Source organism: Cryptomeria japonica, chromosome 9 (genome assembly GCF_030272615.1).
Source record: "Cryptomeria japonica chromosome 9, Sugi_1.0, whole genome shotgun sequence".
NCBI lineage: Eukaryota > Viridiplantae > Streptophyta > Pinopsida > Cupressales > Cupressaceae > Cryptomeria > Cryptomeria japonica.
The window spans coordinates 720,135,271-720,152,539 of record NC_081413.1 but is presented as its reverse complement, the minus strand read 5'-3'; the positions used below and the strand labels follow the sequence as shown (position 1 = coordinate 720,152,539).

At 37.7% G+C, this 17,269-nt stretch overlaps 1 protein-coding gene across 8 annotated transcripts in view; it reads left to right on the top strand.

Annotated features, from left to right (window-relative positions):
- The first annotated feature begins 9,609 nt into the window (after window positions 1-9,609).
- Window positions 9,610-17,269, top strand: part of LOC131035277 (uncharacterized) — a 53,419-nt gene continuing 45,759 nt past the window's right edge. For 6 of the 8 annotated variants that reach the window (XR_009103944.2, XR_009103940.2, XR_009103942.2 and 3 more), the window contains exon 1: window positions 9,610-12,160. Coding sequence is in view for 2 of the 8 variants with exons in the window: in XM_057966950.2 (XP_057822933.2) it covers window positions 10,302-11,789 (1,488 nt within the window). In the remaining 6 variants the exon portion in view is untranslated. Of the gene's footprint in view, window positions 12,417-17,269 lie in introns of those variants that run through there. The other 2 variants (XM_057966951.2, XM_057966950.2) reach the window with 2 other exon arrangements.

Here is a 17,269-nt window from a genome sequence, read left to right as displayed (position 1 = left end):
TGGTGAGCTCCAAGGTCAGAAGCCCAGTCATCCCATAATCTAGTAGTGAGGCCATGAAATGTGAATAGATATATGTGTTTAAACGGTAGTTGTCCACGTCGTCTATGAAGTCTTCACCGAGCACCCATTTGATGGTAGCGATGATCAAGGGATTTTTTCATCTTGTCGTCATTTTTCGAGGAAACCAATTTGAGCCTTACTATTGACGAGCCTAACGGGGGTATCTATTTCCTCAAGAAGCTCCATCGTTGAAGTTGATACTGTGTAAAGGAATGTTTGAAAAGACATATTTATAATGAATTCTCGCTCCAGGTGACAATTGATGAAAAAGGCCAGGGCTCCCGATTTCTGACGCATCTGTCATTCCTCATCAATTCGTACAAGTAGGTGAAGTCAAATTCAGTGTTGGCAAATGTCCTGCCTGGTTCCTCGAAGAAAGAGGCGATGTCCTCAGATGACACGCGTATGTAGTGGTACATCGCGTTTAAACCATAATCTCCGCATAACTGTTTTAACTTGTGCGAGCACTGTTGGCCATTGATATTCTTCATTAAGGGGGAGATCCATCCGGACAAGCAAATCGCCTCAAGTGGCTCTGATTAACGACAAACTAAGTAGGTTTCCTCTTGGGAAAGATGGATGACGACGCTCGTCCTCCTCAAAGATTAATTGCGACTGGAAAATGAATTGACATACGTACAAATGGGCACTCGTCATTAAATGCCTTCTTTTGCGGAGATCTAGGAATGTAGTGCATTAAAGGAGAAAGATCACCAAATATCCATTTTATCGCTCATTTGCAACCCAAAGCGCCCAGAAAACTTTTGAAGAGTTGAAGCAAAAAGGGTCTCTTGCAAAAAATGGAAGCGACAACAACTCCCTCTGGTTCTAACCAAGAAAGGTTATGGGTGGACGTCTTCGGTGAACTCTCTTATTCTTCTCACATCATTCCGCCCAATCCAGAATATCTGAGGACCAAGGCAAGGTCTAAGTTAGCCACCCATAACATATCTGCAGTAATAGACTCTCTTGAGAGTGTGGTTGAGCTTGAGCTACATAAATAGCCCAAGAACCTTAGGGAGGCTGCATGCAGCATAATGATTCATCACAGAGTGAACCCGCAATCTACGACAACAAATTTTTGGAATAGTGGTGCCCCTTAATTTATGGTTCCCATGGTTGCTCACTGTCCAGAGTTCATGGCTACATGTGCCAATCTGTTTGATCCCATATCTTGTTTAGTTAGCATCTCCTTCCTAAGAATGGTAATATTCCCAGAGGCTATAAGGGACATGATGTGTTATCCCGTTTTCAAAGGGACGGAGGTGTTCTTCAAAGCTGTCATGGAGGAATTTTGGAACAGTAGGAGAGATGTTGTCTCTTTCTGTCATGATGATCTCAATCGAAGTTCATCAACTGGACTCCCAAGACTCCCCTTGTCTTATAGTGACTTGAGACAAGACGACCTTAAGGATATCTCATCCACTCTTGCATGGTTGTGTGGTCATGACAATGACCGAGAGATCACTGCTGCAATGATGGGCTTCCTGTTTAAATGCTGGAAGCAGAAGGGATTGTTTCATTTTGACTTCTCTATCCTCATGGCCAGAGAAATGGTCAAGCAGCGAACTGAGTTTCATCAATTTCAGCATTTCAAATCCGTCTCACTCCTTGTCCACCTGTTTCTGTATCAAAATGAGTGTTTCTTTAGCCAATACATGCAATTGGCTATCTGTGATGAGTCAGGGAGCAAGATGTCAGTGTCAGACTAGACATCCATTCTATTGGCTTCCTATGACGCCTACCAATTTTTTGATTATTTCCTAGATCTCGTCCTTAGAGACCTTGATTCAATCCCCGATGAACCATGTGCCCGTTTCTCCCAAGTTCAAATGAATTGGATTTGCAGTGAGCGCCCTCCTTGCGACTGGTTCTTAGGTAGTGATTTTTCTTTTATTTGAGTGCATGGTTTCTTGGAGGATCCCTTCCGCCTACCTATCTATGTCATCGAAAGGACCCTCGCCCTTGAGATTGCATGATAGTTAGTGAGAATCGAAAGGGCAATAGGAGCAGGGAAGCATGACATTTCGATTTCAGAGGATCACACAACTATCGGCCCCATCACTCTGGTCCGGAGAAACATTGCAGAAAATGTCCTGACATCTAAGTTGGTGCAACTTGGCTTAGTAGTGATTGATGAGATATGGAGTTATGAACCATATGGGTGCCTTTCTAGAAGAAATAATGCAATAAAACACGAACCACGAAGCTCATGAGAAGGGCACACTAACCCATAGGTGGATGACTCAAATCTCTATGCAGGTCTCAATGATTTTCTCGTGCTAAAACAACCTCCGTGGTTGATCTTCTACTCTGTCATGCAAAAATACAACCCCGCAAAACCCATTCCCCGGACCATGCTGGAAGCCATGACATTAGATTCTTGGCCAAGGAAAAAGAGGGAGGATTTTTGGGTATATCGGCAAGAAGTGAGTCAGCCCAGGGCTAACATTAGGAATGCTCCTTTGGATGAGCATTTTGAGCTTGAATGGCGCCAATACAACAAATCTGATGAAGAGACTGGTGATAGCTCCCCACGTGGATACTCGTCCCCTGAGGTGGCCCAACGATAGGACATAGAGGTTATAAGTATTGAAGAGAAGGACAATGAGCCTCATATTATTCTTCCTCTTGTCGATTCTTCTCGAAGACCCCTTTCCCAAGCGGGTAAGAGACAAGCTGAGAAGCAAGCGCTAGACTCCCCTTCCAGAAAGAAGCAATATATGTGTTCTACTAAGAAGGGTTTGTCTTCCCAAGCACCCAAGGTTCCCTTAGTTCCTCAGTGGTCGATGAATTCCACGGTTCAGGTACACCCTTCTTTTCCGTTTCCCTTTACTCAAGTTGTTTCTTCTACTGCTACCCATTTTGTCTCTATGCATACCTAGATTCCCACTGCCCTCACCTTAGCGCCCGCCTGGGCACTGGTTGACACTCAAGAAGCATTTTTGCAGGTCTCTATTTCCTTCCCAGCCCCTGAGTTTATTCCTACAGCTTTAACCTCGCAGATGTCTGAAGCAACCATCGTCTCAAGTAGGCTTGGTTTTGGAGAGTCCACTTCTCCCCCAAATGTTGGAGCAACATCCGTTGATCCATTTTCTTTAGGAGCTTCTCCCTTTGTCCCATTGTTTTCCCCAACCATGCTTGCACGCCCTATTTAGACCTCATTTGGTGGCCCTATTTCTTAATTCCCCTTTGCAATCCCTCCTGGTGTAGCATTTGCAAGCCAAGCTATTGCCAACCCGGATGATTATCAGCACCAGGTTACCTATTCCAAGACTGCCTGTATCAACAAGATTGGTAAAAGAAAGGAAAAAGATGGTGCCAGGCCAGCCTATTCGCACTTGCAGACACATTTCAACGAGGAGAAGGATAGTCTTTTCTTTGCAACCATGTTCCCTAAGGTTGACAAGCCAGAAGTCTAAATGAGGCCCAACGATTACACCTCACATGCTATCGGGGTCAACCTCCTGAATGCTATGACATCTGACAAAATCAAAATGATGGAAGAAACTTCGAAGGTCGTGTTTGCAGATTTCATCAAGAAGAGTGGCATCTGGAGAAAATGCAAGCAGAAAATGCAAACCTCTGAGAGTCTCTAGCCCAATAGAGAAAAGAAGATAAAGCCTAGAATGTTGAAATCAACCGCTTGCAGGGATTGTTGACACAGGCTAACTCTAAAAAAGGGAAGTTGCAATCTACCCTTAACAATGTAAGTTCTCAGTTGAAAGGCCAAGAGGCAACAATAAACGTGGCTTTGAAATAATTGCAGGAGAGAGACCAAGAAATTCAACAACTAAAGGCATCTTCCATAGATTCCACTCAAATGCATGCACAACTACGTGAGGAGATCAGCCTAAAAGAAGAGTACGCTCGACAGCTGAGTGACACACAGGTCATGCTTTCAGAAGAGAAAGAAAATTTTGAAATAGAGTTGCATGGAAAAGAGAGTAGTCTGGAGCAAGCTGAGAGGAAATTCCTGGAAATGAAAAATTTGTTGTGTCAAGAGTGAGATCATATGTCGCATCTCCAACAAACTGTGCAATATGGAAGTGCCAAAATCCTCGCTCTAGAGAGCCAAGTGGTCATTGAGCAAGACAAGTGCAGGGAGCTGCAACATGAAGTAACGACAAAGGATGAGGAAGTCTCACGGTTGTTAAGTATTCCTCCCCCCTGTGGAGGTTTCTCAAGACTTTTCTCCGATTTTGGTGGAGTTATATGTTTCCCATTGGGAAAGAGTTAAGCAGTACAACCCTTCACTGCAACCTGTGCTGAGATTTCTCAGAGAAGCGCAATCCCTCTGTGCCAAGGTCGGTGCCCTCATTAACAACTCTATGCTTGTTATTGGTCCTAAGCTCCCCATAGCCCAGGACTTAATCCAGATGTTTTATGCGACTTGAGATGAAGAGTTGAGGGAAAAAAGGATTGCAGATCGCAGAAAATTGATCAGGAAGACTAATGTCTTCATCAACCAGCATAGAATGATTATGCAGGTATCGACAACGCTTGAGCCCTTACAAATTTTAGTTCCGGACATCAAGCAGCGCATAGAAAGGTTTGTTTCATTGGGCCTGCCTTCCCCTTTTCCTATGGATGGTACTGTGTTAGGAATTGAGCAAGTGTTAAGCCTGGTTGAGCAGTTGCAACAAGATAGGACCTTCCTACAATGCCTAAACAATCATATTTCAGCAGAGGAGGTCGAGCATATTTTGCATCCTCTGGCCCAACTCTATGCTCTCTTAAAACTAGTTCATGATGAACCAACGAGCTTGCCATTTTATGAGATAATTTGTTTGGATCAACACTACCAAAATTTGGAAGCGCAAGTGTTGCCCCTCGAGGATGATTGGTTTCCATTGCAGTAGGTCTTCGATCTGCTCTGCCCTGATCTGACATGAAGTCTAGTCTCCAAACCAACAATTTTGGGTTCTAGTATTCCGCAGACAGAATTCCCCATTTTAGTAACCAATAAATGTTAACATTATTTTGAAGTCGTCCATAGGCGACATTTTGATTGAGTGACGCCCTTCCTTTCTAATTTTCCTGCTATGCTCCTCATACAAAACATGTAAGCTAGGTGTCGTCTTGGCGTTGCGTCTAATCGCTCGCTTTTCTCATTCAAAGTTTGGAGGAACTTGAAGTTGTCGTGTGGCTCTGGTTTTTATGACATGACACTCCTCTCGACCCCACCGCCCATCATGTAAAGGTAAAGACACTCAGTGTCTCTGCGTTGTGCAATTAGATGGTCTCTCAACACCCATTTTTTGTTCTCCCCCGAGCTGCCGCATGTCATCCATGATAGTTCATGAATTAGAACGCAATTTGGATCACAATTTTCTTGTTGGGCAGGTGCAGGGGTGACCACGACATAGTGGAAATAACAACTTCAGGGGTGATTTTGCTGGGTATGACCTCGCGGTGTTTTTCCTCATTCGGAGGGTGCAGACTTTTGGAGAGTTTTTAAAAAACTTTGGCTCATTAAGAAGCCTTTATGTTAATGAAATTTGGTGAAGGATAATTGTGTCAAATTGTGCTTGTGGCCTTTGTGATGATTTTATTTGAAGCTTAATATATTATCTTCTGTGCTATTTTCTAATCTATTAACTTCTATGATGTTTACTATGAGACTCTGCAGATTAAACTATGTCATGAGACTTGTTATCTGTTAGATGAATGATTAAATTTCATTTTATGTTAAATGAGTTCTTGTTGAGTTACTCTCTCAAATGTTTTTGGGCATGTAGATTATTGAATGTGCTTTAAAATTGCATACCTCTAAGTTTTATATGCTATTAATACTATTCTGAAATGCTCTGGCGTATCGCCTAAGTAGCATAGATCATTTGCTTTAAAGTTTCCTCTTTCCCGTTTTCTCCCCCAACTATATGAAGAGCCGACTTCTCAAACTTGGAGGTCATTCAATGATTTTCGCGCAATCGTTCCCCCATCACTGAATTTCCCATAAGATTGTTCAAGTTTAAGGTAATTAAGAGTCAACAAGATGTTTAAAGGTAAGTTGTGAATTAGGGCAAAATAGGTCATAATTGAAGCAAAATATCATAAATAGTTGTCTACAGATATCTCACAGAGCTACCAAATTGGATTTGGGCAAAAGAAGATGCCTGGAACTTATTTTCAAAAGTTTGACTTGAATTTTCAAGATCGGGCAATATCAATTCACCATGGTCCTCTGAATTTCCCACCATTGAAAGCTAAACCTATTTGTCATTATCAATTCTATCGGATTTCCCAAGTACAACTCCACTCTTGTTTCTTACACATAGAAAGAAAGGAAAATATGTTGGGAATAACGGTTTTCCTTAGGTAAAACCTGGATTTTATTAACCATGAAATTGAATTAATAAATGTACTGGAAGATTGTAGTAAAGTACTTTCCTTTTGAGGCAAAGGATGGATATGAAATTTAAATGCTTGAAACCACAATGTTTACCTTGATGATTTTTTTTTTGCCTTCACACAAATCTTTTAGGTTTTCATGTAAAATGTCTTCATAAAATATTGATCATGGATGTCATCTTGAATGCTTGAACTTGACTTCAATTTTGCTCCAATGCTTGATTGCTTGCTCAATTGAATTTTCTAAAGTGTATTCGAGATCTTGAATGAGATTAGGTTTTAAATGAGAGGGGTAGACCTCCTTTTATACTTGTTAACCCAAAAATTAAATTGAATTTCTAGAGTAGGCCACACAAGATCTAGATTCCCACTCAAATGATATGACCATCGTGGGGCCCCAAAATGGGCAATCAAGGCTCAACTTTGGAGGGAAGATTATGAAGGTGGTGAAAACGCAAGTTTGATAGTTGGTGTGAGTAGAATCAATGCTTCAATTAGGCCTTGGAATCCAAAATACCAAAGTGAGGTCTAGGTGAGGACAAATTTGTAAGCGAGTACAATTTAGGACACTACAAATGTATTTAGATGGATGAAGATGCTAACATGCAACACCATTCCTTAACTTAGTTATATATGATCATTTCAACAAATTGTTTAATTAATTATATCAGGCGATGAGTTGAATTTCATTAGGATTACTCCTCCATTGTATCATTGGGAGGTCTATATAAAGAAGGTGATTATTATTATAAGAAAACATGGAGTATGATATTGTATTTGGGATCTCTTAGAGATATAATGTGGAGTGACTTCTTTCATAAGGAATATTATATTATTTTACCCTACCTCAATATATTTATTCTATTTTTGCCCATATTGGATATTAGAACATCTTGGCTCAAAAACATATCTTGTGTTATGTGATATCTCTATCAATATTAATATTGTTTCCATTATTATATATGTGGATCTTCTCAAGTGGTATCAAAGTTATAATTTAGACAAAGGTAGACAAAATCCTAATTTTTTATGATTTACCTATATTTAACTAAAGGCCACATTTTTTCTTTTACATTTCTTTTATTAATGTTGAAGGATCATATAAGGAAGCCACAATACAAAAATCATTCTTTTATAAGAAATATTGAAAGAGTTATGAAACTTTTATGTTTTTTCATAAATTTACTTTCTAGGCTACAAATCATTTTTATTTTTTTTTATTTTATATTTTTAGAAAGTTTGTCAAGATTCATGAGGTGACTATTAATTTTATTTTTTAATTTGAGGTTGACTATATCCAACAAGATTTGGTAGACTGCTAATCCAGGCAAAGGATTTTTTAAAGAAACTTTAATTTCAATGTAGGTTCCTTGTTTTGATGGAAGTGGCGATGTATTAGAATGGTGGTACAAATATAAAATATATTATGATAAAAGTATATAATGGAAAGTACATTTTTGGTTATCTTTAAGAAATGAAGCTAAACAATGGTTTGCACTATTATTTAAGGATATTTGTTCATTGGATGGATAAGAAAAAGAAATATAAGGAGAAGAAGAAGGACAAGGAGAAGGTGGTGGAGAAGAAGAATAAAGAGAAGAAGAAGAGGAGAAAGAAGGGCAATAATTAAAAATATCTTGTCATGCATTATTACTACTTGAAAAAATTCAAAAAGGGTTGTCTCCTTAAGCTGATTCTCATCAGGCAATTCAATTAAGCCTAGGCACAATCTACCACCCTCCAATTCTTCCTTGAAGACACACCAAAAGATTAGAGAAATGAAATCATACATTCATCACCAAGAGCTATCCTTTAGCCCCAAGGAGATTAAGGCAAAGGAGCAAAACACAATGAAGAGGCAAGTGGACCAACACAAAATTCTAACACAAATATAGAAGGAAGGCATGCACATGTTTGACCTAAAATTAATTTTCTCCACACACATGAAGAAGCTAAGAACAAGGACAATCCCAAAGTACCTCATTAAATGAAAGTATTTTATAATTGAAGTCAACTCATTAGAAGATGGAGATTTTTTTTCATTTGTATTAGAAGATGAAGATTTTATATAGAAGCATCCATAATTAATTAGTGTCGAGGACAATAATTTTGTAGAAAGGGGGAATGTTGTGTCCTTAATCCAATAACGTGTTTTAGGTTATGAGTAGTCAGACTGTGACTACCTTAACTCTTAAATAAGTTATACAATCATTATTATAATCATATATAGGTATTTAAGTCATCTCGGGGGTTATCCCTAGCTAGGAGCTAAATAAAAATCAGGTGTTATATGAGATTAGTGGCTAGTTATTATCATCATGTTGAGTATTATGTTCCTAGTAAAGACAATTGGAAGTATCCCCTTTGAAATGACTTATTATCAAGTATTTGCAACATATTTCCTATCATATTTTTCTATTGTGCAAGCTATTTTATTACAAGTGGTATCAAAGGAGTCAAGAATGAGAGACATGTTACAACAACCTTTAAGTTGTAATAGATTGTGAAAACCTCTTTTTTGGCTTTGGGTTAATCCCACAACTACAATTTTGATATTTGATAATGTGTGTTTTTTAATTTTTTGTGCAATTTTAAACTTGGAAGATGTAACCCCAAACCTATTTTTTTATTTCTTCAAAATTGCGTTTACTTGCAAGATGAAGTAGTGCTAAAGAACACCATAGAAAGAAAATTAGCTTCCCACCTTTAACTTGAGACAAACCTTTAGATTATTTGAGTTTTGTAGATACAGGATGCAATAGCTATATCTATTCTTATGAATGTAAATGCTAACGCTATTATGTTTGTCTTAGTGTTCTTGTGATGATTGTGTGGTTTGCATTATTCCTTCTTGCTAACAACTCTTAGATGATTAAATTACCTAGGGTCTTGTTCTTTTATACATGCCCTAACATATAATTTTGAATTTTTCATACCCAAATAAAAAAATAATGACTAATTTAAATGAGTAGATTTAAACCTAAAATTAAATTTGATTTTGAAAAATTGATAATCTAAACTACACATGATATTGAAAAAAGTTAAAAACTACACATACAAATTTAACTCAAAATAAGAAATAAAAAATGAAAATAAGATCTAAATACTTAATTGTATAAAATTAGATTGAAAAATGCCAACTCCTACACAAAACTACCTGAACCAGGGAAAATGCCAAAACTCCCATACACAAATACATAATTACACAGTAGACAAATTATCATACTGTATGACGACGAAGCAGTGTGAGACCAAAACTAAGAGCTAAAAGGTGCGAAGGATGCACTTTTTACCTCTAACCATTGGAAGGTAATGATAAATGCGGTATCTCGGATTGGGCTGGATTGGTCTGTTTTAGTATAGAAGATTTTCCAAGACAGCCGGCCTTGCACTTGAATATTAAAGGCACCTCAACGAGGCCCGGGACTGTGCCATTGAAGAGGGTCATATTCTTTCAGTGAGTACCAACTACTTAAAAGCTGACTTGAAGCTTGGGATTGAATTTGAGTTCTCATTGGTCTGTTGTGCATTCAATTCTGAACATTTGTAGGGCTTCCACCATAGTTATCTATTTGGGTTTTGCTCAATAGTGGGATTTTGACACCAGATTTGGATTGAAAAGTTGTAATTTGGTTTTTATTCAAATGTGCTTTCTTGGAACTAAATTCCGGTGGAAAAGATGTAATTTGGGTTTGATTTAAAAGTGGTTATTTGGCACTAAATTTAATCTAAAAAGATGTAATTTGAATGATAGTGGTTACTGCCTTTGGAATTGGAATTTGGATCGTCTGTGTTCATTGATTTGGCTAACTTTTCCATCTAGGGCTCAAGTTCTGTGAATTACTGTTTGATCTAGCGAGATTTGAGGCTGGACATTTGAATTGAGAATGAACATAGATGACAGAATACCTGTGATATTTACAGACCATGGAGAACCTTCAGAGCCCTCTCTGGTTTCAAGCCTAGCTGCAAAGCGCCACAGAAAGCTAATTTCTGCTGCCCATATGAAGAGGAAGAAGTGGACTGAAGAGGAGGAAGAGACACTTATTAATAAATACGGGGAGCTTCTTAGATCTGGTGTTTTGGGCAAGCTTAAAACTAGGGAGAGAAAATTTGAACCCATTGCAGAATATGTGAATGCCATGCACCATGCACAAGACCCTGTTGCCTTTCCTTGGGAGTGGACTTGGAGGGATGCGTCAACGAAAGTGCAGAATATGAGGCATCAATATCTGGGCGTTAAGCAGAAAATCAGAAAAAATAATGTTGACCATCTGGGAAATGGTGGAGATCAGGAGGAGTATGATTGGGAGGAAGGTGTTACCCACTGGCTTAATTTTCTCAAATACAAGGAAGTGTTTGGAGATGTTGAGCTAGACCTGAATGACATGGTTCCTAGAGGGAGTATTCATGCGGGTGGCAACATGAGAAATGGTGTTGGAAAGGGAAGGATTTGGTTTGGGGTAAGGAACAGAAGCCAGAACTTTCAAAGAGATGTTGGTATTGATGGTATGGTTGAAGGAGATACAGACTTACCATTTGGCATATGTTCTTATGGTGGAGGAAGAGTTGCGCAGGAAGGGGGCGAGAATGGGTCTGGCATGTTAGCTCTGGGCTTTGGGGGTCTCGAATATGATGGAGGAGAAGGGGAAGGAGACAGTGAAGGAGAAAGTGGCGAGGAGGATGGGGAGAAGGAAGAGGATGATAGCTTGATTCAGAGGAATAGGAAAAGGAGGAAGAAAGTAGACAAGGCATTCATCTATGATGCCAAAATTTTGGGCTTTTTGGGAGCTCAGTTTGCAGAATTGAAGGATATTGAGATGAGAAGAGATGAAAGGGAGAGGCGAAGGGAGATTGAGATGGAAGAGAGGACAGCAATGAAGGAGGAAGTAGAACGGGAGAGAGAACGAGAGAGAGAAGATCGCCAGAGGGAAAGGGAGGAAAGGGAAAAGATACGAGAAAAGGAGAGAGAAGAAATGGAAAGAGTGATTTCAGAGCAAGAGTGGGAAAGAAATTTGAGAGAGCAGGAACAGAGAGAGCAAGAAAGACATAGATGGAGATGTCTTGAAGAAAAGAGGGACAGGGCAGAAATGCAATGGATGGAGACTATGATGAACTTGCAAATGGAACACCAGACTCAAATTATGCAACTACAAGCACAGTTAGCTCAAGGTCAACAACAAATTTCAACTCTTTTCTTTGCCCTTTTTGGACAATTATCTGGTCAAGGGAGTGACATAACTGGTCAAGGGGTTTCTCTTAATCCTGCTGTATCCCAAATCTTACGAAGTGTGCAACAACCAGCAGTTGGTCTTGTTCCTAATAGTGACAGGAGAGAGGAAACTAATGGTAGCCAGTACATTGTGGATGGATAATATAAGGTTGCATATTCTTCCTGGGTAATTGGTTCTATTTGGTATGTCGAGCTAGACATACATACATGCATATTGCTATGCATACAGAGATAGCTTGTGCCAAAAATACAATTACCTTGCATGGGAGTTCATTCATTATCAACTTGGGCGGGGATGCTTTCTCTGTTAACTGTCACATAAAATCAAAAGATCATTTTTATGGGGGGATTCCTGTCCGCTTTATTGCAGTCCGGGTGGAATCAATTAGTTGATTTTACTCTCATCTCAAAAATGCTATTTGGCTGATCGCATTCTTTGGGAGCAGATACCCACTTCCACGCATCTTTATTGTTCACTGAAGGACATTTGTCATCAGTGGAGCTCCGATGAAGGTAGGTTGAGGAATGCCTTCTACCTCTTAAGTTTCTAAAGTAAATTTATCTTAATACATTTTCACACAGTTGTACAATTTGTGTTCATTCCATAAATGAACTTGAAGCAATCAAAGATATTGATTTTTTCAAATGTTTTAAAAAGCTTCATTCATTTCCAGATAAGTTATACATGTAATCCGTACCAGGAATGTTATGTTATGTTTTCTAATTTCTTACCACAAACATTGCAAATAAAGATGATATCTTCTCGAAATTGACTGGTAAAATGGCTGGTAACTGGTCAAATTTAAACTTTAGCTGAAGATTTGAAATGCCCTGCTGTAATGGTTGTGGTGCATACATGTTTCATATGCCATAAATATGATTTGGGTTGCTCTTTACTTTGCATGAAGTATAAGATAGGATCTGCAGTGTGTGATGTCAACTTTGAGTCCTTGAGCATGTTTTGAACCTGATAAGGGAACCTTCAGTTTTATAGGGAATTTGGATGAACTATGTTGTAACTCTGTAGGACAGATTTACAGTTTTACCATTAACAGCATACTTTTGATGCCTCTTTATCTCAGTTCATATTATTTTGTGTTTTGGCTATATTTTGCTATTAGGTATGGTCATCAATCTGACAAGGATGAATTATTTTGTAATTTTTTAGGTATTTCTGAAGTTCTTGTAACTATGTAGATCAGATTTACAGCTTTACCATTGATAACGTATATCTGATGTTTCTTTCTTGTGTTTTAGCTCTCTTTTACCATCATATAAGGCTATATCATTCTGAGGAGGATTAATTGTTTACTAATATTATAGATTACTTCTGAAGTTCTAGCATTTAGTCCATATTTTGGATCTTTTAACATATCATATTATATGGTTTTGAGTGGTGGCTATAGTGTAATGTCCCCTTTTGGGGATATACCTGATTTTTGCCCAAAATAACAATTCAAACAATACAATTTAATTACAAATAGTATTCTATAAATAATTTACATAATTGCAGTTAAACATAGAAATAATTGTAATTAATTAATACCAAGCATTATATTCATAAATAATCCCTGTTGAAAATAAAATATCCTGAATTCATATGGATCCATTTTATAGCTTATTTCCATCAGCCAACCATATTGAATGTGATGGGAAAGCATGATAGGGTGCCAGGAGACTGCCCTCCTCAACCAAGCCCAAGGGCATGGAATGAGCCTCCAAGTCATTTGGCCCCTTGGCCCACAAGCAATCCAACTTGGTTGGCGTAGTTGATGAGGGAACTGGGAGTGCTGCATCTCCCTACCAAACGTTTCACATTGATTCCAGATATGATTGCTTGATGGAAATTAGATAAATAATTACTAATCTTATAATTCTTGATGGATTGGCAAGTCAGTTAAATAAATAAATTATAGCATCGTAAGAGATTTGTAAACAAATAAATAGTAGATACAATCATGTGGGATACCAATCACTTTTTTAAATATTATAGGCGTCTATCTTTCCTCTGTATTCTATTCAGAATCAGACTTGATCAATTGATGCCTTTAACCGAATGTGATTCCCTTCTTTTATACCTTCATTGGTGGTTGGATCAATGACCCTTCAGTTTGGAGAGATATGACCCTACAAAGAAGTGCTGCCCTTTCCAAGCACTATGTAATTGTTAATTAATTATTTCCTGCCTGCTGACTAGGTTTAATCTAAGTGTGACTGACTAGTATTTAAGATAAGAATGGCCTACCAGCACTTAGGATCTCCAACCAGTATTTGTTAGGTGTTAGATTATTCACAAGGATCTGATCAGTATATAGGAGTCTTTTCTTCCCTTGAAGAGTGTGATTTAGTATTTTATAGTAATAATCTGCTGGTGTTGTGGCGGGGGCATGACATAAAGGGTCCCAACCATTCTTTTATGATATATAATCATCATTTGGCTTTGACAGTGCATTTATTGAGTTGTATATGTATTAAATCCTAAGTTGCCCATACGGGTATGGAAATGGGCTGGCATTTCTGATTTGGCTATGCTGGTATGACAATTGTTTTTTCCTTGGTTATGGATACAGCTGCATATATATTAAGATACAAAAAGAATGCAAAACAAAAATACAAAATTTGATACTTGATAGCAAAAATAAGTTAAAAATATAATTGAAAATACATTTCATAAATTCTTTAATCATTCATATATCTATATGTCAAATTATAATCATGAATCATAACATTTAATTTTGTAAATATCATATATCTAGGTTTCATTCTTTGAAATTTCGAATTGAAAAGATAATTAATTATTCTGAAATTCAATGTTATAACTTGATATTATCATACAATACATCGATATGCACAACTCAAAGAGTTAGATGATTACAAAACTTGAAAATAGTAAAACTAAAATCTATATACAAAATAAAAATTGTATCTCTCTACTCCTCTCCACTAAAAGCATTTAGATCAAAGCCATCAGTTCATTCAACTTCAAATTCATTTGAAGCACAAGAAACTGCACTGTCACTCCCACTAGCTGCATGAACATCATGTGTAGAAGCCTTATTGTCATCTATACTGACTTTGGCAAGCTCTAAAACAGATGCATCTATGTTGGCACTCTTAGGGGCTATATCCCAATTCTTTGTTGTCCTTTCTTTGTAGTCAACTTCCTTAAGTGATAGGAGGGGCAAGTTGGAATGAATGTAGACCAAATCTTTTGTTTTTTTGCAGTGAACTGGTTGCAGCCAACTAAGTGAATAAATGAGTATGAACTCCAATTTTGCTGAGCAGAAAATAACTTGCAACCTGTTGAAATTGGAGAGAAAGTTAATGCAACTTAAAAATGAGAAAGAATAGTAAGAAATAAGAACGTTTAAAATTAAAACTTAGAAATACTTACCTATGATAGAATATTGATTGTAAGTGGTTGGAGGAACATATAACTTTTCCATGGAGATATCACCATGTGATGCAGTCAAGATCCAGGGGTCTTATCAAACAGCCGGGCTCTTGCAGCCAACCTATACAACAAATATGAATGCAAAAAAGAGTCTACAGATTCATTTATTAAAGAACATTTCAAACCACAATATATGAAAAAAATAACATTTTTAATATTGTAATTAGGATTAAAATCCTACACAAATTTCACTTGTCAATTCTCTAAACTCCCTCAATGTTCCAATCTTATACTAAACTCAACAAGCAAAACATTCTTCTTTACACACACATTCCCATGATCAAATTCACTACAGCTATCTCATTACAAACAATAAATTACCCACAGTGAAACTTGCCATGGTTATCATGAAATAACTTACGAACCTTAATTTCTCCTTTCTTTTGTTTAATGTTACTGGTTTATTTCGCTCACCACATATTTTTCCAACTTTGGCGTCTCTCTCTGCTCAGCCATGCTTCCATCCTTATTTCATGCTGTCACTCACCAATTCTCCAAACAGTCCTCTGGTTTTCTGCACACTTCTTCTAACTGTCCAGCACTCATAAGTTTATTGTGATCGAGTCTTCCCTTCCTGCCCTAACATTCTATCAATCTGCAACGCATTTACTATTGTTTTCTTTGTTTTGTATTAGAAAATCGATGCTTGCACCAATTTTGTGTTGCTGCGCACTATCATTTGTATCCAGCACTCACTTACTTCTGTCTTCAGTGCTTTATCCTTTGCTTAAGGCACTTGTTCTACCTTCTCTCCCTCTTTCCATTCTCAACATTTTCCTTTATCTGAAATTTACAAAATTTGCTGTTCTTGCCCTCTGTCAATTTGGGTGTAGTTCTCCTCTAATACTCCCTATGCAGCAGCCCCTCTCTGTTCTATGCTATCTCTGTTCTATCTTTGTAATCTGCACTAGAAACTCTTCATCTTCTTACCTGGCACCTCTTTCTATTCATTTGCCACATATCATTTTCTGCATACCTCTTTTTTCTTCAATGCTGTTATCTTTTATTCATTGTTTTCTTTTCGATTGAAAGCAAAACTCTTCAAATCCCAATGCAATGTGTGGTAAATAGAAAGGCATATCCCTAAGTCTTCTCTGCTGCATTTTCTGCATTTCTAACACAACATTCTATTGTCTGAAGACTAGAAGTCGATTTGTTATTCCAGATCTTTGCATTTTAACTGAAATTTATGTTTCATCTTCTGCTGGCGGATGCTCCTGCATCACAATGTACGAGCATCCATCTCGTATTTGTTTCAAAGAGCACAAATACTACGATCTTGTCTTGATGAATCCACCAAATTCAGTCCTAACCTATGTTCCACGGAGTTTCAGGGACGGGGATGGCAGGGGATGCTGGGACATGTTTCCGATACAGGGGGTACTTTTGGGTCATTTTTGGGGGGACAGCAGGGGACGGCTGTTAAAAAAATAGGGGGGGTTTGACGAATATAGAGAAATTTCAAATATGCATATCATAACAATGGTAAAACATTCATCAGAGACATTAATACATTGCATTAGACATGAATTGAGATTTCACAAGAGAATTGGCAAACATTTTACCAAAATTGAAATGCTTTTATCAATCATTGCCAACAAACTTATGTCATAAACATCCATAATAGACATAGAATGATAAATATTAAATACTAAACATCCATAACTATGAGATGACATAAACTGTAAATAGAAAATATAAAACATATAAGTCCATAATCAGATGTCTATTATAATGTCAAGATAAACTAAGAAAATATATGGCTGTCCATAATCAGCACATGGTAGGTCTAAGACTAAGAGTCTAAATCAAGATCAGAGCTACAGTCTCTGTCTGAGTCAATATCAATATGAGGGGCTGCCTCCTCAATCAATGGAACCCCAAGCAATCCTGGAGGTTTCTTGTCCTCTTCAACCTCTAATGGAGCAGATTTGATGGCCTAAGCTCCTCTTTCACCTGTTGTTCACTCCTTAACCAGCTGCTTCTTCTCTTCTTGCTGCTCTTTTCCTATTTTGCAAATGTCAAAATGAGTGTCTTTTTCTTCCTTTTGTTTTTTTTATGCACTAGATTAGAGTTTGTTATATTTTAATGTTTATTTGGGGTCTTGGTGGGGCCAGCCGAACCTCTATTGTAAATAAAAAATGTGCTTTTTTATTTATTTTGGACTT